The sequence below is a fragment of the Lissotriton helveticus genome, chromosome 4_1 (genome assembly GCF_964261635.1).
Source record: "Lissotriton helveticus chromosome 4_1, aLisHel1.1, whole genome shotgun sequence".
NCBI classification, from domain to species: domain Eukaryota; kingdom Metazoa; phylum Chordata; class Amphibia; order Caudata; family Salamandridae; genus Lissotriton; species Lissotriton helveticus.
This window is the reverse complement of record NC_136063.1, coordinates 1,684,560,396-1,684,583,179: the sequence shown is the minus strand read 5'-3', so window position 1 is coordinate 1,684,583,179 and position 22,784 is coordinate 1,684,560,396. Positions and strand designations below refer to the sequence as shown.

Sequence of the window (22,784 nt, the reverse complement as noted above, 5' to 3'; positions counted from 1 at the left end):
GTCGTCGGATCATAGTTCTTAGTTATGCACCAGATGCAGAATCTCTTCCATTTGTAAGCATAAGCGGTCCTAGTAGATGGCCTTTTAGCCTCCTTCAATATGTCCATGCAATCCTCAGGAAGATTCAAGTGGCCATATTGCACTATCTCAGGAGCCATGCCGCCAAACTCAACGATGAGATGTTGGGGCGCACCATCTGCCCCCCCCGAACTTCGTGAGAAGGTCCCGCCGACACGGCAGCCACCGATGAGGTAGGATCGACCGGTGAAGCAGGTCCGTGAACCACCACTGCAAGGGCCATTCCGGCGCAATGAGGATCATCCGCGCCCGGGATCGGGCCAGCTTGATGAGCACCGCTGGAATCAGGGGAATGGGTGGAAAAGCGTACAGAAAGCTGTTCGACCAGCTGATCCATAACGCGTTCCCCAGAGTCCCCGGCTGGTAATACCTCGAGGCGAAGTCGCGGCATTTGCTGTTTTCTGCGGTGGCGAATAGATCCACTTCTGGAGAGCCCCACATGGCGAAGATGTCGTCGAGCACCTCGTCGTTTATGACCCACATGTGTGGTTTTCGTGAAGCAACCTGCTGAGGGCGTGCGCCTGAACATTCTGCACACCTGGCAGATGAGTTGCCGTTATCGTCAGTCCTCTGGCTAGCAGCCAATGCCAGATCGCCTGCGCTTCCTGTGACAGTGTGCGCGATCTCGAGCCCCCCTGCTTGTTGAGGTAATACATTGTGGTCATATTGTCCGTTGACACAAGCAAGGAGTTGGTCTGGAAGGACGGATGAAAGGCCTTCAGTGCCAAGTGAACAGCTCTGAGTTCCAGGAAATTGATGTGATACGTGAACTCTGTCGGAGACCACGTTCCCTGGATCTGTAGATGGTCTGAATGCGCTCCTCAGCCCAGGAGAGACGCATCCGTCACGATAGTCTGAGTCGGGATGTCCTTGTGGAAAGGAACCCCTCTGAGGAGATTCTCTGCTGAGCACCACCATCTAAGGGATTGTTGGGCGTGAAGAGACAACTGAATCCGGTCGTCCCAACACCCTTTCCTCTGGTTCTCCAAACATTCCTGTAGCGGCCTCATGTGTAGGCGCACGTGTGGAGTGAGGAAGATACAAGAGGCCATCGATCCCAGTAGAGAAGACACCGTCCTCACTGTTGTAGATGGAGCAGCTATGAGAGCCTGAGCCTTCCGAAGGATGGATAAGCGTCTCTCCTCCGAAGGAGACACGCTTGCCAACAGCGTATTGATGGAGGCTCCCAAGTACTGCAGGCACTGTACAGGAATCGGGACAGACTTGGACAGATATATGTGCAACCCCAGCCGGTTCAATAGGACGGCCGCCCTGTTGAAGTGCAATTGTGCTTCCTGGAAGGTGGAGGCTTTGATCAACCAATCGTCCAGGTACGGGTAGACTAACACCTTGTTCGTTCTCAGGTGCGCTGCTACCACAGCCATGCATTTCGAAAAAGTCCTGGCTGCAGACTTCAATCCAAACGGTAGTACGGTTTACTGATAGTGATTGGCGCCGACGAGGAAGCGCAGGAACTTCCGATGTTTCCGTGCAATGTGCACATGGAAGTACGCATCTTGTAGATCTATCGCACACAGCCAGTCTCCTCTCTGCAGCTGAGGATAGATCTGGTGCAAAGACAGCATGCAAAACTTTTCCCTGCAAATCCACTTGTTTGCTTGTCGCAAATCCAGAATGGGTCTGAACTCGTTCTTGTCCTTCTTATGACTATAACAGAGATACCCCTACTACAGAACTGGAGTTACGGGTAAGAAACTACTCCTTCTAATGCTTTGAAACTTATGAGGATTATCTTTGGTTATCTACAGGGTCAGATCAGAAGCAAGATTATATACAGAAAAGCAAAAAGACGCGTTTCGCTCAAAGAAAGAGGAACTGCTGTTCCTGGATGTTGTTTATATGGGACTGACTATGGTTGTTTGTTATCATTGCAAAGACTCATGGGATATGTAGTCTTTTCACTAAAAGTGGAAAAAAAATCGAAGCGAGGAGTATAATCCTCGTCTCTGCATTCTTAATAGAATTTAAACTTCCCTTCACCAGAGCTAGGAAATGCTATATTCTGAATCATTAACCCGTACAACCCTATTAGAGAACTGCTCATTATTTAGCTATGAAGTAAATCTTAATAAAACAAACAGTGATGATATCATAGAAAATTGCAAACGACAGATGAGCAGCTTTTAGAGCAGAAAAAGTGAAATACTTAGGATTATCATTCCAGAGAATTTTTAAGACTCCCTCTTTCGCTGAGCAACAGTGAAAACGCACATGGGCTGAGACCAAACAGCTGTTGGAACAAACCCAGAACCCAACAACCTCAATAGTGAGATGAGTTAACTCTATAAAGAATACTGTTCTTCCTAATATATATCTTTTTCAATGCCTTTCCACCCATGTACTCAATCCCATTATTTATTGATTGGAAGCCCTTATCAATAGTTTTATTTGAGAGCAATACAGTTCCAAGAACTACTCAGCTGTCACAAAGTAGAAGAGGTTGGCTTAGCGTGTCTGGATTTCCAGAAAAACTATCCAGAAGCTAGTGTTCATACTATGCAATTCCTATTAGCTCGTCATCAGTATGATAATTCTGCATTTAGTTATTTATTCAATATAATACAGCCTGTGACTCCCAACAGTCTATCTCTCAAAAAATACCAAACAACGTTAAATACTTTAAAAAAGTGCATATTAGTCATGTGTGGTAAGAAGTACAACAAGCACTTAATCTCCAGACTGTGCCCTAGACTGAAGTTAACATTTCCCTAAACAATATTTTTTGCTGCCCTCTATGAGGAGATATAAATTCAGACGATATACATAGGTTTATCCAAACGATGTGCACGTTTTTCTACGTGGCTCGTTGTAAAAGGATTTGGCTGACAAGTCTTTACTTATTGTGAGTCCTCTCTACAATCCCAAATAAAGAGGACATCATGTTTTTCACTCAGATATTGAAGATCATTCTAAAGTTAGGGATAAGTCATCCCAGTGCTTAGATATTTCTCAGCAGGAATAGCAAGACCAGTCATTACTAGATGCCAAAGATATTAATCGTCCAAAAGTTCATAAATACTAGGCGGGAACTTTATGTGCTTCTGAAATTCAAACTTAATTTCTAAACACAGTGCCAAAGAATCGAAAATATAATGAAAGGACCAAGGCATCTGGCACTTATATTCAAATAATTATTTCTTGATGTTAATGATGATGCAAGTGTTTGTCCCTCCTCCTTTCAGCTTTTCCTTTTTTTTATTTTTTATTCCTAGAGTATGGATTAATCGGTTAAAAGCTAATTAACTAATAAGAATGCTGGGTTGTGGCTAAGCTGTCAACCAACAAGGCCACCTAATGTTGCTGCTCTGAACCTATTCCTGAAAATCCTTCAAGATCTGATCCTTTAACGGTGTCCTAACTGCTGCACTTCCATGAAGCCATATCGCTGCTATAGACTGCTCAGTGGTGCTCAGATCCATTTTTAGGTGCCTGTGACGGGGCGGGCCGCCCCTGCGAGGACTACGAGAAGAGTGGAACTGTTACACAAGACTGGTGGTCAGCTGTGCCTTTTTTTACCCCTTTCTCTTCCTCTCCAGCAAACAACGTCTTTTCCTGAAGAGGAGTGGTCTAGCCCGGATTATGCGTACCCGTGGGGTGGCGAGGTGGATTCGGGACTCTGCACCTTTAACACAGACAGCGACGTAGCCGAGACTCCGCCCACTACACTGCTCGACACGTCAAAAGGAGGAGGAACCCGGAAGACGCCGGAGAACGTTTCCCCGGAGGACGACAACGGAGAAGAGAGGAAGCAGAGGACGGTTCGGAGAGAAACCAGCCAAACGGAAGACGTCAAGCCAGGAGGCCAACGGTTCCGCGAAGCGCCCTGCCACGCTCCCGCGGGAGGGGCGTGGCTAACAAAGGTACGGGGCAAGGTTGCGGGCTGGGCGGGTTGGAGTGGATGATCCGCTCACTGTTTACCGCCGCACGTTTCCCTGCACCCCTTCCTCACTGGCACTTCGTCACCTCGCCTTGTATATACACTGTGACACCGACTCCCTCACTCCCGATCCCTTTGCGAGTGTGAGAGAAACACTCCCCTGATACTTTTCTTTCTTCATCTTCCTTTCCCGGTGGTGCTCTCCCGGACTCCGGCTGGAGGTCGACGGCGACCCCGTCATTCTGGCGGCAACTCCACCTGCACGTCGCAGAGCCAACCTGGACTTACCTGTATTCCCGAAAGGCGTCAGGACGAATTTGCCCGATTAAGACTTTCCCAATAGGAGAAAGAAAGCCTATTTGAAAATAAAGCCCTCGTTAAAAGCACTCTTTCAGCCTTCCGACTCACTTCCTTCCCCCGTGATACCCACCCCGTTACAGTGCCTCAATGGACGCTTAATCTGTGAAGCCTAGTGAAGCCTACAGTGTTCTATTCAAGCCTGGGGGGTACATAAAAGAGGCCCGTTTACGATCTAGCTTGTGGAGCCGCATGATTTGTGGATGGAGTTGGCGGGACCACACTGCATCAACTTGGCCCACTGTAATCCTGTGTGGCTACTGACACAACCCTGCTACCCTGAACACATCTTTGCTTGAAACGGACAACAAAAATGACTCTCACCATGCACCTAGACCAAATGAGAGGGCACCTGGGCAAACACGTAAACTGGTTCAACACAGTTGAATAAAAAATGTCAGATCTTTAATACAAGTCCACCAATACTAATGACGCTCTTCTGAAATGGTGAAAGTTCTCTCCCATCATCATCACGATCATCAAAGCAAAAAATAAGGATTTTGAGGAGTTATCCTGTTGTAACAGCATACATGCTGTGGGGAGTATCTGAGCTTTCCACGATGGGGATAATGGAGGCAATCGTTCAAGCCCTGATGATTGCTTTATTTGGGAACAGATCAATGCTTGGGTATTGCTGCATTTGAACTGCTCTTTGATTGGACAGGGCCAAAGAGACCTTCGATTTTAAAAGAAATAAACTCATCTTGGTTACCGCACTTTAAAGCCAGGGTGCAAGAAATTTGGATTGTCTTTCTGAATGTAAAACGAGTTTTGCAGGCTGGTAAAGCTAAATATGTCGTCCTCTTACCTGCTAGGTTGTAAATTAACCCCCTGGGCGGGGGAGTCATTCCCCCGCGGTGCTGGGGGGTGCGCACAGCGCCCCGGTGCTTGTGACGAGCTCAGCTTGTCATGAGCCACAGTGGCTGTGTGCTCATGACGAGCGCAGCTCTTCACGGCCACACCCGTTTCCGTGCCAGTGTGGGATTTAATGTAAAATGCACCACAGAGGGCATCTTAGAGATGCCCCCTGAAACCTAACCTACAATCCAGGTCTGGTCTGAGAGGCTGCCTAGGCTGCCACACAGCAGACATGTTGCTGGACCCCTGGGTGGAGAGCCCCCCCCCCTCTCCTGGGCCTGTAACAATGCACATCCTGGGTGAGGTGCTAGGTCTCCTCCCCCAGGATGGGCAGGGGGAAGCTTCAAAGGCATGCTGCCTTTGTGAGATTCTCCAGACCGCTTGCTGTACTCAGCAACTGGCCCCCACCAGTTCTGACCCCCCACTCTGGCGGGAAGACTGGCGGGTAACCCTACGTCAGGAAGGGGGTGTGCCAGCCTGTACCAACTCCACCCCATAGGTGGGAGAGGCGAGGTGAAGCACGACCCCGGGCTCCGGCCATCTTGAAGATGGGAAGCCCTGCCCAATCACAGCTAGGCTCCTGTCCCTCTCCCACAGGAGAGGAGCAGACTAGGGGGTGTACCCACCCCAGGACAGGGACCTATTGGTCCCTGCCCTTGCCCTACGTGTAACGCCCCTAAATTTAGTATTTAGGGGCACCCTGAACCTTCCTTTCTTAGATCCCGATGGCAACAAGAAGAATAAAAAGAACCAAGAAGACCTGCCGTGCAGCTGCTAACAAAAAGGACGACACCCACTGACTTGGCCCCAGAACCTTACAAGCCTATGGATCCTTGAACATGCTCCTGCGAAACTCCGGCGTCTCCAGCGGACCGCAACCTCGAAACACCGGAGGACCTGCCTGGCTTGAACCTTCCAAGAGACTGGGACTCCCATGAGCAGTGGTTCTGCTCCAACAGCAATACCCCTGGTGCCAGCCAGGAACCGCAAATCCAGCCCACTCTGCACCCACCCAGCCCGGCCTGCGCGATCCAAGACCACGAGGATGTCCCCCCCCCCGGCGACTGGGACCCAAAGTCCTGTGCCCAAAGAACCTCCTCGACGACCCAGACAATGCCTGCAGTCTCAAAACCAGGGACCCCCCCCAAAAGCGACCAGCTGAGGGTAAGATTTCCCAACACCAAAAGACACCCCTGCACCCGGCGCCCTACGGCTCCCTGTGCCTTCCTTTGGGGTACCTACCTCTTCTCCAAGATCCCAACTTACCTATCGAAGTGGTGGCCGCACCTGAGAATCTCCGTCCCCGAGCCTTTGTTCACTTTTTAACTTTCTCGTTGGATAACATTGAGCGCCTGATGGCTCAAAAGCACCCTGCACCCAGCCGCCCGAGTGCCGCTGGAAGTGCAATCTCTACACTACTTTCCTTCCCCACTTGCCCTGAGTAAGTGACCAGGAGCTCAGCTCCCACAGCCGCGTGGCCTGCTTGCTTGCAGCCACCAACCGAAGGCTCCCTACCCTCCATTGGATTGTATTGGGCCTACTCTCTCTGCACCCGGCTGCCCCTGTGCCGCTGAGGGTGTAACTACTGTACTTTTCCGACCCTAGGAGTCCCCTGTGTCTATGCCCAGAACCTTAACTTCACCAGTCGAGTACATCCGTGAAAGCCGATGACTCGCTTTCCTTCCAAAGGATTGACTGGTTTGACTCGAAAATTCTTCTAAGTTTGAAGTTTTGAAACTTTAAAATATTCATCTAAAATCAGCCGAATCCCGAATTCCAAATTCCGAATTACTCACCTGTGATCAGGGGAGAAGCCAGTGCTGTACCATTTAGCCCAGTACTGGACCACAAAAGTAATTATAACTGTACCTACCAGTAACCTGAATTTTCTTCCATAGGAAACCATTGACTGTTTTTCTGTGAAATTTCTTCTGCTTACTTTTACAAATTACAAATATTCCTTAAAAATCGTATCAACTACTAAAACATAATTACTTATCTGTCTTAGGTAGAGATCCCAGTGCTAGACTTAGGAGCCCAGTACTGGATTACAAAAGTAACGAGAACGTACTTTACCTGTGACCTGAAATTCCTCCCATAGGATAACATTGCTGGGTTTTCACTGAAACGTTTTTAAGTGTGAACTTTTAAAATACAGTTATATTCTTTAAAAATCACTGCAATAACCAAAACGCTTTTACTAAACTGTTTTCAGCTTATGTCCCGGGACTGAATCTAGGATCCAGTCCTGTGCAGAAAAGCAATCCTTAAAGTAATCAACTGCATTTAAGGAACAAAACCCATTGAGCTCAATGTTAAATTGTGTTTGAAATTGTGTTCCCTATTGCAACCAATGTAGCTACTGTATTGACAAAGTCTATTGCCTATTTGCAAAGTAATTACCTAAAATCACTAATATTGAGAAAAGTATATTTTGATACCTGTTGGTTCTAAAATAAAACTATATATTTTGATATAAAACAGTTGGCCTGGGGTTCAGTTCTTGAGTGCGTGAAACCTTTTGCTGACTGAGTGTGTACAACAAATGCTTAAACACTGTCCTCTGATACTGCCTTACTGCTCGACCAAGCTACAACTTTTGAGAGTAAGGTTATATCTAACTTTAACCTCTGTTATACCTCTGGAAATGGGGAACTCTATACACACTGTACCTTACTTTGGGCCAGTATGTATAGAGCCACTTTCTTACACAGACACTGTGGAAAGACCCACCTGTCCCAGTGCACTCAGCTCAGACTGGTACAGGGAAATGATGACCACAACCAGCCATGAATACATCACACACAAGAATAATAATCAGTCCGATGACTTACACTTAACAGAAAATGCAAAAAGTAATGGATGGATTGCTAGAACTATTGTGAGCCACTGGCAATTTTTTGGAGTAGGATCCCAGTAAATATTTTTTTGCACACCATGCTACCTCAGATTAGACCAGCCATATGAAAGGATCATTGTCCCGGCTCAAACAGGAACAGTCTAGCAAGCTGCACAATCCATTTACAACATACCCCTCCGACACAGCCCTGTGGTAGACCACACTTATGATGCTGGTTATACAAGTCTTCGCAATGGGGCACTACTGTGATGCTTATGTGGGACACAAGAACATCTTAATCTTCCACCACTCGTCCTCAGATGTTTTTGTGCTTAGCACATCTGGATAAATCGATTCCTATGCAGTTGTCCATACCAGGCTTATATTAGCCACTGCGATGCCATGTTTTAAGTGCCAAATTTTATCAAAATAGTAATCATGGCGCCCAAGAAAAAGCAGGTTGAGGTACTTAGCTTTCTACTTCCATACAGAAACAACTGCAACACAAACATAACAGATTGAGGTACTTACCCTTCTAAACAGGGTTGTCCTTTGTTGCACTTCTTCACCAGCCCTTTCAATAGCTGGAAGACTTCGTGGGGAACCACCTGGCAACAAAGGGGGGAAAAAGATCAAAACACTGCAAAGAACTTGCTTACAAAATGATGCAACCAAGATTTCAAATTTTATGCTAAGTGTGGAAAAGGTCAAAAAGAAAAGGTTAAAGGAGATGTGCAAAATGTAAAGGAATACATAGAAAACAAGCAAGCAAAAGTAAAGAACATCAAAAACATGAAACTTCGGTAAAAAAATTAAAGGCATGATCTAAACTTAAGATTGGGAACACAATACGCATCTTGAAGTTCAGATATTGGTTTCGCTTCATGCTGAATAGCGGAAGGGGTATTGTAGACCCATGAGCCACTATCAAAGTGCACTTGAACAGATTCAGACGTGAATAGGTAAGAACAAGCTTGAGATGGCCATCCAGGCATAACTGAAACCAGCCATTGCTACTCTGTGTCGCTTCTATCTCTGACATTCTAACAAGGAATATAAACCCGATCCAAAAAAAACAACAACAAAAAATTACTTAGCTGACACGGCCACCGCCTCTTCTTTGTCTGTCCGTCATCTTCCTGCAGTCGCAGCCAGCAACAGGAAGCACCCGCCCTCCCAGCCTCCCCATAGCCAATCATAGTGCTGCAATGCAGCGATGAAATTGGTCTGAGCGCCGTGGATCCGCACTCCGAGGGGGACTGGGAGGGCTTGCATGTTCCTCACCAGGCTGTGTAATGCAGCCTGGTGGGGAAGATTCCTTTTTGGGCCGGCCAAGCAGTCGTACACACTTCAGGGTTGAAGACCATTCCTCTCCCTACTCCGCCCAAGAGCCACTCAAGTTTATAGGAAAAATAAAATGATATTAACAAAAGTTATCATTTTATTTTTCCTTTTCTTCAGTGGGGCGACGCTTCTCCGCCTTAGCGGAGGAGCCGCCACAGTGGGTGGCCAATGTAATGCAGTTAACACTGAATCTGTGTCATCTACAAAAAGGTATGATTTTGGGTTCTGCCCACTTGCAATTTCACTAAAAAGAAAACGTAAACTATGAGCCCTAGTACAGACTCTTGAGACAAGCCAACCTTTCATCCAGAGTGCCAGAATGAATGCCACATCAAAGGCCTTTACTTCTTACTGCTTAGGCTGGCCCTTATCCACTTCACAATCTGGGATCCACAATATGGCAATCCAGTACACCAAGTTGTGAGTCACCATTGAAATAATCCAACAGATTTGCCTTGCAAAGCCTTCTCGTCCCGTTCATACTAATTTATGGCGGAGCCTACAATCCCCTGGGTTCAAGTAATTCTGTCTGTCCCTTTCTTTTTCCTATTCACCACAGAGATCAGACTTCGGCTTATAGTTTCTAGCCTCCTCCGTGTTTAAGTTTTCATGATAGGCCAAATATGTATCCACTCATCAGTTCTTCAGCCCCAAGCCAGTCCTCGTGGAGCAATTTTCCAATGCTGTCAGCCATACGACCAATACCTTCCTAAAAGTACTCAGTACCCAGGCATATCATCTAACCACACTGAGAAATAGAAATTCAGTTTTATAATTATGTTTGGGCTTTGGCAAAATATTGCAGCGACTATTTAGACAGATTCTACAGCCATAAAGATTTCCGTACTCGCACTTCTAAACTGCGGCAACAAGTTACTCAGCAGTGAATATACGAGTTGGTGTAGAACAAGTCACTTACCTTCGGTAACACTGTATCTATAAAAGACATTAGTTATAGATTTCTTACCTCCAGACGTCAGACTGAATCCAGAGAATTTTTTCCTCAGTACCACTGCACCTCGGTAGGTGGCGTCGGTCGACTCCACGCCCATCAGCGTTGTGGTTGCCGGGATGACGTTGCGGTGCCTACTTAGACAATGCACCTGTGCGCTGATGTCAGTTCTGACACGACTTTCCATACCAGAAGAGAAGCGCAGAGCCATGAAATTCACTGACCACTTGTGCGCCACACTAGGGCCCTGAAAAGGGAGTCCTTATCCCTAGAAGTCAGTTCGCAGAGCGGGGAGGATCGGTGGGGCGGTAAGGAATCTATAACTAATATATGTGTGAACACCCGAGGGGCACTGGTAAGGCCGAAGAGGGACACAGTTAACTGAAAAATGCTCATGTCCTACCGTGAACCGTAGATAACATCTGTAGGCTGGCAGGAAGAGGATGTGAAAATAGGCGTCCTGCAAGTCCAACGCCACCCTCCAGTCTCCAGGGCAGATGGGACCCGAGACAAGGTTAGCATTTTGAACTTCTCCTTCCGGAGGAAGGAGTGGAGGGACCTGAGGTCTAGGATAGGATGCAGGCCCTTGTCCTTCTTGGGCACCAGAAAGTAGTGGGAATAGCAACCACGACCTACTTCTGGCGTAGAAAACCTTTTCGTTAGCTCCCTTGGCCAAGAGAGCTGTAACTTCCTGGCGGAGAAGCGTCAAATGATCCTCTAACGTGCAATCGAAAGACAGTGGCATGGAAGGAGTAGTAGCCTTGAAGGGGAGGGAGTAACCCCTTTGGACTATATGCAAAGCCCACCTGTCTGACGTGATGGATTGCCAGTGGGGGAGGTGATGGCGAATGCTGCCACCCACTGATGGGCCTAAAAAGGTCAAACTAGAAGGGTTTGGAGGCTCCTGCAGGGATGGAAAGGGTAGACTGGCCCGCCCGCTGGTTCCCAGACCCGCGTCGCTGGGTCCCACGTCAGTGCAAAGGCTAGACAGCTTCCGGGGACCGGTGGCTGGACTGTGTCAGACTTTGTGGGGTGCCCCTTCCGTAGCCACGAAAAGGGGAAAAAGAAGTTAGTGTGGACTGGAGCATGCAACGAGGCCCAAGGATGATCTAGCCGAAGCCCGAGAATCTTTAAAGTGCTCCAGCACCGAGTCTGCCTTTCACCAAAAAGGTGATGGCCATCAAAGGGCATGTCCAGCAGAGTTGACTGAACATCCCCTGAAAAACCAGATGTCCTCCACCAGGCGTAGCGCCTAAGGGTTACCGACGTGGCAATAGTTCTGCCCAGTGAGTCAATGGTATCCAGTCCACAGTGAATTGTGAATTTTGCTGCATCTCTCATCTGCCATGGCTTGGGAGAGGACGGCCCGGGCCTCCTCCGGGCAAGGAGGCAGCACCTGCGCAACCGTATCCCAGATGGTATGGGAGTATCTGCCCAAGAGCCATGCAGTATTCACGGACCACAGTGCCAAGCTGGAGGAAGAGACCATGCACTTCCCAAGACGATCCAGCTTCTTGGATTCCCCGTCTGGGTGCGGAAAAGAATGCGCCCTTGGAAGAAGAAGCTTGGACCACCAAGCTCTCGGGGGAAGGGTGTTGGGTGAGGAAAATGGGATCACCCGGAGCTGGGCGAAGGCGGCAGGCAATCGTTCGTTCCACAGGAGCCCCTGTGCTGAGCTTAGACCAAGTGTCCAGTAGGACGTCGTGAGGGCTTCATTGAAGAATAAGAGGGGTTCGGTGGAAGTTGCCGCCGGTTGAAGCACCCATGTCAGGAGATTAGTCCTAACTGCTACTGTAGGGAGCTCCAGGTCCAAGGCCTTGGCTGCCCTATGCACCACCACTGCTTAGGACGCTCCCTCCTCTGTAGCCATGGTTGGGGGGAGAAAGCATGCCAAGCTCTGGGGAGGTGCCCAGAGCACTGGTGCCACCCAATTCCTCTCTCCAGTCCGGTTCTTCCAGCTGGTCTGTCAAAGGGTCTAGCGACCCGTCCCAGTCCTCATCACCAACCTCAGGGCGACACGGAACACCTGGGATGAACAAGGGGACAAAAGTACCCTCCGGCGTATGATCAGACATTGGTCTGGCTCAGGGTCCATCTAGGGGATGAGGATGGGGGCGGCACGGCCGATGCAGGGGGCGTCGTTGTCCGGATCTGCGACAGGAAAGGTCGAATAAGGTTGACCGGCGTCAATCAGGATTCAGGCCTGGATCCATGTGGGCCCTCTGGAGGCACCAGGGCCGGAGTGGCCAGTCTCGAAGGCCCAGGACCTCCAACCGACTCCCCGGGGCCCAAAGGCGAGCCAATGGAGTCAGGCTGCCCAAACACCTGGTGGAGGGCTTCGTAGAATGTACGAAGTGGGGCAGGGGACGCCCTGGCTCCCAGAAACGGGAGAAGGCGCAGAGTCGTCCCTGAGTCAGGCGCCTGAGACTGAGCCTTAGAGAGACGAAGCTCCGGAAACTGTGTCGCGCCAGCCGACCGACTGGGAGAAGGTGAAGAGTGACGTGCTTCTTCACCTTCTTCTTGTGCTTCGACTTACCAGAGGAGTGCAAAGACTTGGACGAGGTGCGGTGGCTCCCCGACCGGTCTCGAGATCTTCCTCTCGAGCATGACCGGGAGTGACGCAGAGCAGACTGCCAGACCTCCAAAAGCTTTCAGGACTGCTCCTGCAAAGACACTGGATTCATGGCCCAACAGTTGGAACAGGACTTCGGGTCATGGTCTCGCTCCAGGCACCAGAAGCACACGAGGTGTGGGTCCATCACAGACATCATCTTGTGACAGGAGTCGCAAGTCTTGAAGCAGGTCTGACGAAGGGACATCAGTCGCGCACCAAAGTCGAAGATTCGAAAAATTTGACGACTAAAGTCAAAAAAAGTTTCGTCAAAAAGTGACAAAGGCGAAGCTCTCTCTGGATCTGCGCTAGGCTGACGTGGAAAAAGAAAGAACTGACATCAGCGCGCAGGGGCGGCATCTAAGTTGGCACCACAACATCATCCCGGCGACCACAACGCAGATGACAGATGTGGGGTCGACCAACACCACCTACGGACGATCAGAGGTACTGCTGAGAAAAATATTCTACAGATCCAGTTTGACACCTGGGGGTGATTCTAAGGTAAGGAATCTTTAACTAATAGTCTCTTTCAGATAGAACACTACAAGGCTGCACTTCAAACAAGATGTAAAGGGAATCATTAGCACTGAACTGTTATCCAGGGAGAAATACATGCACAGTGCACTTAAAATAGCTCAAAGTTGGAAAAGGAATTTGTAATCGAATGGAACACTGTACTATTGCAGAAGACAAACAGCAGCAGTTTTTATCATGTCCAATGTACTGTCCATACAGAATCTCTTTCCAAACTTTACATCAAGATCATGAATGTTTTTCCCAGTCACGCCTGGACAGGGCTAAGAAAAAAAACTGTTCAGTTGAGTACACTCCTGGTTGCTATGGAAATCTGGGTGACTGTTGGAACGAAGACCAAAAACTACCCCAGCATGCTTTACTCTTATATGGTAAACACTGGCAAGAGAATATATATCATCTGACGATATTGCACTAATTTGAACCCAAATCCAAGGAAAATGTGTTGGCTTCCCACAGCATCTGATGGAGTAATGTTCTCTTGTTTGAGTTTTATTACCTTTCATTCAAGGATGGAGTGGAGGGTACTAGCAAAGTTATGTTAACAATTTTATAAAATTGCTAACTCCATAGGGTGTCCTGGCGCTGAGAACGCTAACAAAGCAGATGAAGTAACAGAGGGAAAAAAATGGCAGATCGAGACTACTATGGGGTAATATTAGAGAGTCGCAGGATAACTCATTTTTGAAAAGCCAGGTTTTAAAGGCCTTTCTGAATTTGAGACAGGAGAGTGTGAATGGTAAACCAAGGGGAGACAATTTAAAGCTTCAATGTAGCCACTGTGAAGGATTTGCCCCCCACATGAACACTGTGGTAGCGATGAACTACTGGCAAATTGTTTCCACTGGTCGTAAATTGCGAGCCGGAATGTATTAATGGAACGTCTCCACCAAACAATCAGGTCCACTAACGTCGATAGCCTTATAGACTAGACAGAGTGATTTAAAACAGCACCCTTTTGCATACTGGCATCTAAAGAAGAGCTTTAAGTGCGCCGGTCGAAGAAGTACGTTGCTAACAAAGCGTTAACTGGGAAGAAGCGTTGTGTATTCTTTGTAATTTCTTCAAAGGCCCCTTGTCAAGGCCAAAGAAAAGGGAGTTACAATAGTGCAGGCAACAAGACTGTCACCGGGATCACCAACCGGTGAACCGGCCTAGGCAGGATCTTCCTCAACTGTTTTAAAAGGAAAAAGGACATATATGCAAGGTGATTAATCTTTTTACCATTTTTTGCAAGTGATGAAGATGAGGTCCAGGATGGCACACAGCAATTCAGTTTTGCCTGAGTTCAAGTTGAGTGACTGACTGTAACCACTATGATACTGCAGGCATATATTGGTGAAATGTTTCATGTGGGTTTTTAGCCACCTTACCCAGTGTGATGATTAGCTAGGTGCCATCTGCATAATTCATCACACGGAGATTAAAAGATTCTTTTTGTTTCACCGGTGGGCAGATATCCATATCATAAAATGTCAGCCTCAAAGATGTTCCCTGTGGCACTCCTTGACCCAATTATTTAAACTCCAAAATATACGAGTGGTAGAAAGACTGCTTGCAAGCTCCCTGGTAGATAAGACCTACAGCAATCAAGTGCCTATCCAGTTACGCCAATTTCCTTCAACCTAGTCAGATGTCATGAGACACTATCAAATGCAGCGGTCAGAAAAATAGCACTGAGGCTGTGTACTGCGCATGGTCCACCAGCATTCATACGTCTACCACAATTACAATGGCTGTCTTTCTGCTGTGAATTGGGAAAAATCCGGCCTGAGTTGTCTCTAGTAGGTTGTTTTTGAACAACCAGTCATATAAAAGGTTGACATTTCCACGAGTTACAAAAGGCAGGAAGGAAATAGGTTGGTAGTTTGACAATATATCAGAGTCTACCTTAGCTGACTTTTAGGAGCGGCGCCACAAAGGAATTTATTCACTCCACAGGAACAATCCTGCTATTAACTGAGCAATAAGAATGCTACTACTTCACTTACTGATGGCTGCACAGCAAAACTACTTAAGTTCCATTGTACTATATACTACCTCTTTTCAGTATTGGATATTTCTTTTAGATAGATCTTCAACATAGGTTATCCCACAAAAGCTTGGGTCACATTTTGTTGTAACTTTAAAAAAAATGTTTTTCGACTGCTGCACTCTGAGATTGCGGTTTTAGAGTGCTGCAATTCGCAAAGAAAGTATTAACAAGCAATTTCAGTAATATAGAATACTGATGCTGAGGCAAGAAGTGGATCTTTGGTACACTTCCGAACGTTAGAATCCTTTACACACGTTTTCTTTATAGCCTATCTGCATCAACCAGCAAAATGTCTGCTTCAACCCCAATATGCCAAGGACAGGTGGTGTTCAGTGGCTTTTAATTTGTTCTGTATGGCCTTCTATGTTGTCAATTAAAGAAAGCTTTTGGTTGCTCTCTCATTGGTTGTAAGAGCAGGACTACAGACCTTCCTAGATTTGGTCAAAACAGAGGTCCTGCAAGCTGGTACTGGACATCTCAACGTATGCTTCTCCTCTGACACACCGCAGAAGGCATGATCAAATATTTCAAGAATGTGAAAATAACGCGGGTACTTACAGTACAGGGCAGCCCAGGTGGTTGGGAGTTTTTTGTTTTTGTTTGAGCGAACAAGTTCACTCTTTTTAAGCAAGGTAACTGGTAAAGACATTTTGAGAAAAACAGAGACCATGTTGATGGGTAATAAAAGGCATGGGATACTAAGATAGTCTCTCTCTTTAATATTTGGGCCTTATCCAGAAATCTGTTTGATGACAACTTTGTTTTGGAGCCTCTGTTCAAACAGTGACTAGAGGCCAGTGTTTAACTAGTACCGTTGAACTACCTAATCGAGCCCTTGCTCCCGCTCTGAGACTACATCGCAGTTTGAAACCACTAGTATGAAGTATCTTTATCTGTAAACGTTAGCGAGAATATGCTTTGAGCACAAAATAAATAATAACATTTTTTAAATTAAACAAAATAAAAAGTCTGAAAAAACGTTTTCGTGTATAGTCAACTCGTATTTACAAACTAGCAACAGAGAAGATTCAAATCGGTTCGCAACCCCATGATAAGAGAAGTTATAGGATTGCATAGAGTAGGACCATGGACAGTTTGTTATCCATTCTGTCTGTCCCCATCTGCAGTCTCTGCCAAATGTACATTAAAATTTAAGGTGTCCCAAGTCCCTATGAAGATGAACGATGCACACTGAAAACTTACTGCAGCATAAGAATACACCTTTATGTTTTGATCAAGGTACAGCCAATACTGCACATATGCTAGACTAACATACAGTTGCAAAAGAACTCCAAATTCTGGAACTACTATTGAAGGATTTGTATAGCGCTCATGTTGTCTGAAAATCATTAGCAATGTAGACGAACAGGTGTGGGCATTAGGGGAGAGATAGTCTTTAAGAGATGAAGAGGACCATGCTAATCCCCAATGAATGAAGGAATGAATAATGGATTTGTAAAGCGCAGGACTCCATCCCCCCACCACCACCTTTATAGGGATATCTCCGCGCTAGCAGCTAAACATGAAATCCTTCTCTGAACTTCAGATGATCAGATTCAAAAAAGAAGGGGAAGAAGGGAGTTCCAGTAGGAGGCACCAACATAGCTTAGTATGATAACACATACAGAATACGTACTCAAAAACAAGCAGTATAGGTGGTTCTGCAGGTCATTCAGTGGCATGCTACGTAGGAGTGGCGAAATTCCTACAGAAATTAAGCGGGATCACATAACCATAATATCTCGTCAGGTAGCATGCCAGTAAGACTATGGTGTTTCAGAAGAATGTCAGATTGATTTATACTGCCTACCAGCTGTGTGTGCTTACTGTTTTGGGATTATTAAAAAAATCAAATAACAATAGGATCAAGTGTGAAGAATATAAATATATATTTAAGAGCAGCCTGTAGAAAGAACCCTCCTTTTTCAGTTTTCAGGCTACTGGATTATCTTGCCCTAAGTTACAACAGTGTCCATGTGTGGAATTTTGAAAGAGGACAGTTTCCTGGTTGCTCAGTCAATAAGCTACCCAATTAAGGGACAGTAAGAGCTTAAACACTTATGGCATGCCCTTAGGATGGTCCCGGTTACCAGCCAGTCCAAAGGTGAAGTGCTTAGTAGAACAGCTTATGCCCAGCGTCTTCCTTCTAGGACTGGCCTTCAGCAGGTACAAATAAACCAAGGGGAGCAAAACTAGCAAACCCCTTATTGTGCCTGGCGTACTTCTTTTAAATGCTCCTGTAACTGGACAGATTTCAGATACTCTGGTAATGTTTTCACAAAAATGTAAATATATGCCCTTATCTATCTGGCTTTTATCAAATAAATGGTGTATTTATTTCCCACCTTACAACTGATTTCTTCCAGCAGTTGTTTTCTTTTGCTACCTACAGTCATTCCCTATTGTTCCTCACAAAGGTTACACAACACATATATAAAAGCAAATAGTCATGCATGCATGCACACGTATACATACATGAAAGCGAGTCTGCAAGCTTAGTATTCGTCATAATTTTTCTTGGTTTCAACATCTGAGGAAAGAGAGGACTTTGTACGTATGTTTTTCTCTCTCTGCTTATCTCACAACAGAATCACAGGTTGCACATTCAACAAATGCGGAAACAGTAATTATCGAAAGAAAGACAAAAAATGCACACCTGTAGCGATTAAACACTTTTCATAGGAGATCAGTGAGCCATCATCAAGTTTAACTTTGTTTTCCCGCACATCCATGTACACCACCTACAAGAGAAATGAAGAGTATTCTAATATCACATTAGTAAATGTTTGCCATCCACACTCTTAACCTGCGCCATTAGATTTTTGAAAAATGTATCACCTTTTCCAGGGGATTAATATTACTACTTCAAGACTGCTCATGTAATATTTTTAAGCTTGCTTCACTGAAATGCATTACTACCTGTGTGTGTTACCCCTGGTCTATATTCCCAGTTCAAACTATGACAATTAGCCGCGTAACAGAAACTTTGACAAACAAGCTGGCCTACCAAGCCCCCAATACATCTTTTCAAGGCATGAGGTCCCCCGTCTGAAGGCAAGTTTTGAACTCGCACAAATAAGACAATAATGGAAAAAGTTATATTTGAAGAGTGTCAGATACTTCATATATTTGTGCTTCATCTTCTACAGAGGATTTCAAAACTGCACCTAAAATTGGTGTTTAAAACAGTTCAATGTGGTAATCGCTGAGCAAGGAACTACACACCGGACATCATTCCTTTGATGCACCTCTAGCAGATCTGCATACGTTTCATAAGAATCTATTCTATACCATTTGGAAGCAGAGATACAAGGGTGGGCGTTGTAAACGAGTGAGTTCAAGGAATAAGAGTTCCAGAAGCACTGGGAACTTTATTTTTTTTAACTTTCATTCAACTTTCTTTCAAAGATGGTTCGATCAGTTAGGCATACTGGTATTGAATAAAGAGACAGTATTTAGCAGACTAGTAATCAAATGTAATGAAAATCCCGCTCTCTTTATTTTGGAGGGGGGGGGGGGGGGTGATGCGTAAATCTACATTAGATTTCACTAGTCCCCATAAGCATCTTATGCCTTTGCAAAGATATCGAAAACAGACAGTTAGAGCTTAGCCTCTCCTCTGACTACTTAGTTATGCTACGCCCCCAACATGAACAACCATAAGTATACACACGGACCTTGGTTGCTGCTATAATGAAGAATATTTATGTGCCAATTTCATGTAAATTATATGAATAGGTATTAGCAGAATAAATACTTCCTCCAGGAGTCATGGATATTGGTAGCCTCTAAACACTTTTCAATACACGTCCCTATCCAGTTAATTTAAGACTTCCCTCTTTGCCTTTTGGCATCATATTACAGGTTACTAAGTTCCAGGGTCATGTAATATCCAACGCACTTGTAAACAAGAAGCTCCTAAAGGACTGTCAGCAAGCCTCGAGTAACTGGTACCACCTTCTATGCATCCTGCCCCTCACCACCCAATTACGGAATATACCTTTCTCTTTATAGTATTTCTGTGGTGCAGTAACCCAGTGTTTGCATTTCAAATTTGAAAACAATGCTTTAACTTGAAGCATCCTCAGAAAAGCTGAATCATGACTGCTTACCACCTTCGAATTCGGTTAGCACAGTTGTGGAGCTTGTTACAAGTTTGAAGCTTTACTTTGCTGCTACAGACATTCTTCGCATTCATACCATAAGAAAACTTAAAATTACCCTTCAGCCAAAACAACATAACAAAAGGCCATGTGGCAATTTTGCACACAAAACATTTTTACCTTGCACAAAATGAAGTTCACATTTATTTTAAGGACTAAGATCCAGGCTTACTGCACTTGTGCTAAGTGAAAACAATTAATACACACTCAATGCAAACACAGACCATGCTACCATGCATGAAGTCATTCAATTCAAATTTCCACTGTCAAAAATGGTGGTGCATACGACACAATCATCCACATTACTAAGGCTTCCAGCTGAAAGAAGCACCAATTCAGGGGTATCAAATTCAAAAGGAGGAATATTGGTAAAATATGTTTTAAGATACTTTTTTATTATCACATGAAAAATAAGTGGCATATGTAATTCCTGGAGTTCATGGTCGCAGCAAAGAAGCAGAAACCAGTAGAACTTTTGCTGTTCATAACATAAACAGGGTCAAATTTTTCTATTTCATGACACCTCTATCATTGAATCAACCTTTTCAATAAAATCATAAAAAGGAATAGCAATATAAATGCACTCACTAAGTTTTGTATGATCATAATTTAAATAAAAGTACTTATTTTGAAAACCGACTGAAATTTCTAAGAATAATCTCATAAAAGACCATCATAAGTAAAAGTTACAGTGGAGCGGATATTGCGGATAACATTCTACTAGAAAATCAAAGATAATGTATTTAGAAGCATGGATAGAAAAATCGCAAGTTCACTTTGCAATCTTTCTGAATAGTACCAACCATCCCACTGTGTAGCCCACTGGCACAACCACATTAGAATATGGTGTAGATAAACAAAGGTACACATCTTTTTCTCCTTTGCATCTTTGTTTCCTTCAATTTCCAAAGGAATCTTCTCTAGTGCACTCCTACGCCAAACTACCCCAGAGGCTTGAGGTTGTGCACTACATACACCCTATGCATTCACAGATTAAAATCAAGGGCCAGATGTACTATTTACTGGTCACAAAATACTAGTAGTAATCTACAACCAACATTTTTGCAACCAGTAAAGAATTTTAAGAACCAAGCTATATTCTAGTAAATTGGTTCTGAAAAATTAAAATCATGGTGGGTCATAATCCGGCCAACCTCATGAATGTTAATGTGGTAGGTAACAAATTGTGACTCACTACGACTGGAGTTTGTCCGAAAAGTTGTGGCCAGCCAGGTATAGCATACCACCATGTCTGTGATTAATTTAAAAGAAAGTAATTTTTTAAAACATAAAATGTAGTCAGTTTCCCCCAAAGAAAATGGGGCTCCATTTAAAAAAAATAAAAAAAAATAAATTGTTTGGTAGTTGAAAGTGGCCTCTTGAACCACAGCGTACTCTACAACAACGTTTTTTTACATTTACAAAGAGAAAGGGGTCCCAAGGAGACCCCTTTCCCTATTGCGAATGCATTGCCACCTTCTTTGGGGTGTCAGTAAAATGTCAATATTTTGCACCAGATGTGGGTCTCAAAACGCTGATACATATGATGACAATTCGATATATGGAAGGAAAGCACGCTCTTTCCAGATACCAAATCGGTACTAGTCAGAATTCCATTTTAGGAGATGGGAAACTCCTTACATGGAATGAGTACATTATTACAAAGAAAAAAGCATTTTAACAGTGGAAAACACAGAACTCGAGCGTTTGTGACTGCTAAAATTGCTAAAAATTGTTCAGAACTGGGGCGTTTGTGACTGCTAAAATGTTTAGTACATCTGTGCGTTCGAGAATTTGCACCTCTTCATTTCGCTGAATATTTAAAACGAGTAACGCTTACAAAGCAACCTGTTCAGAGGTACCGGCAAATGAAAAGATATGGCACCAAAGGGGAAAGCAGAAAGCAACCCTTGCTTTCGGACAGAATGTGCACCAACCTTTTTATTGCTGAGGACTGCAATCCCACCATTCTCCACGTAGGGTAGGTCACGGGCAGACACATAGAAAGACGGCGGCTGGAAATATATACTAGAGAAACAAAAAGAAAATGTATAACAGCATTGCAAAGTCCGACGTATTACAAATTCATTGTTCGATAGAGTTACATATCTCCAGGAATTCATAACATAACTTTTGTCACTAACAAAATGAAGGTTCTTTTCCTTGCAAGGCAATCCTTGGCAGCATATTATCATAACAGCAACGGAAGGTTATATCCATATTACAAATGTTTAACATTGAGAACGGTAAATCATGAAAGGTAGAATCGTTGCCTCCCTCTGGCTAGTAGTATACGCACAATTTGAATGGCTCTATCTCCAAGGCTCACTGTTCTAAATACTAAAAAGCTGCAATATTTAAGCCTACTAACAGGACACACAGTCTTCATGTACCAAGTTAATGTTGGGTCAGCTTTTTTCCAAGGAGCATAATGCAAGTCTAAGCAGCTGTATTCCAGTCGACCAGCAAGCAGCATCCTCTCATTGTTATGGCAGACAGGAAACTGGCACAGAAGAGAAGCTCCACACTGTTCCTCAAAACTTGGAGAGAGTTATACTTCCCCCTTTCGGACTACTTCGCCAATTATGGATTATTGTGGGCAGGGGTTAGGAAAAATAATGTTGGTTATGCAGTGAACAAGAGGTCACAGTAGGATATACTTGCAAACTAAAATTAGGTCTGGAAAGTCTTTCAAGACATCCGCCAGTACAAGCCAAGAAGGAGCATGATGTGGAGCAGTGGCGGTGCCTCCATAAGAGCGGAGGAGCAGTGACCCCCAACCACAGCTGCGCAGGTAGCTGGAAAAATAAAACAGTAATAAAAATTATTTTATTACCATTTTACTTTTCCAGCTTTCTGCCAGACTGAGTGGACAGGTCAGCAGCAATGAGTGGCCCCTTCACTTTGAACTGGGCATGTCGGTTTGGCCGTAGCAAGGTGGTTAGCCTAACCGACATGCGCACTTCAAACTCAAGACAGCTGGGTTGGAGAGCAGGCACAGGGCTCCAGTGCTTGTAGGAGCGCTGAAGCAGCCTGCTCCAGCCAACCCAGATCCGGCTCTCACGCTGCTTGAGAGCAGCGACTGGATTGGATAAGATGTCGTTTGCTTTGC

At 45.2% G+C, this 22,784-nt stretch overlaps 1 protein-coding gene across 2 annotated transcripts in view; it reads right to left on the bottom strand.

Moving 5' to 3' along the window:
• Window positions 1-22,784, bottom strand: part of AIFM1 (apoptosis inducing factor mitochondria associated 1) — a 216,433-nt gene that overhangs the window by 104,517 nt on the left and 89,132 nt on the right. For both annotated transcript variants that reach the window (XM_078688364.1, XM_078688363.1), the window contains exons 8-10: window positions 21,610-21,700; window positions 18,166-18,250; window positions 8,562-8,638 (exon numbers count right to left, since the gene is read on the bottom strand). In XM_078688364.1, the coding sequence (XP_078544490.1) occupies window positions 8,562-8,638; window positions 18,166-18,250; window positions 21,610-21,700 (253 nt within the window). The remainder of the gene's footprint in view (window positions 1-8,561; window positions 8,639-18,165; window positions 18,251-21,609; window positions 21,701-22,784) is intronic.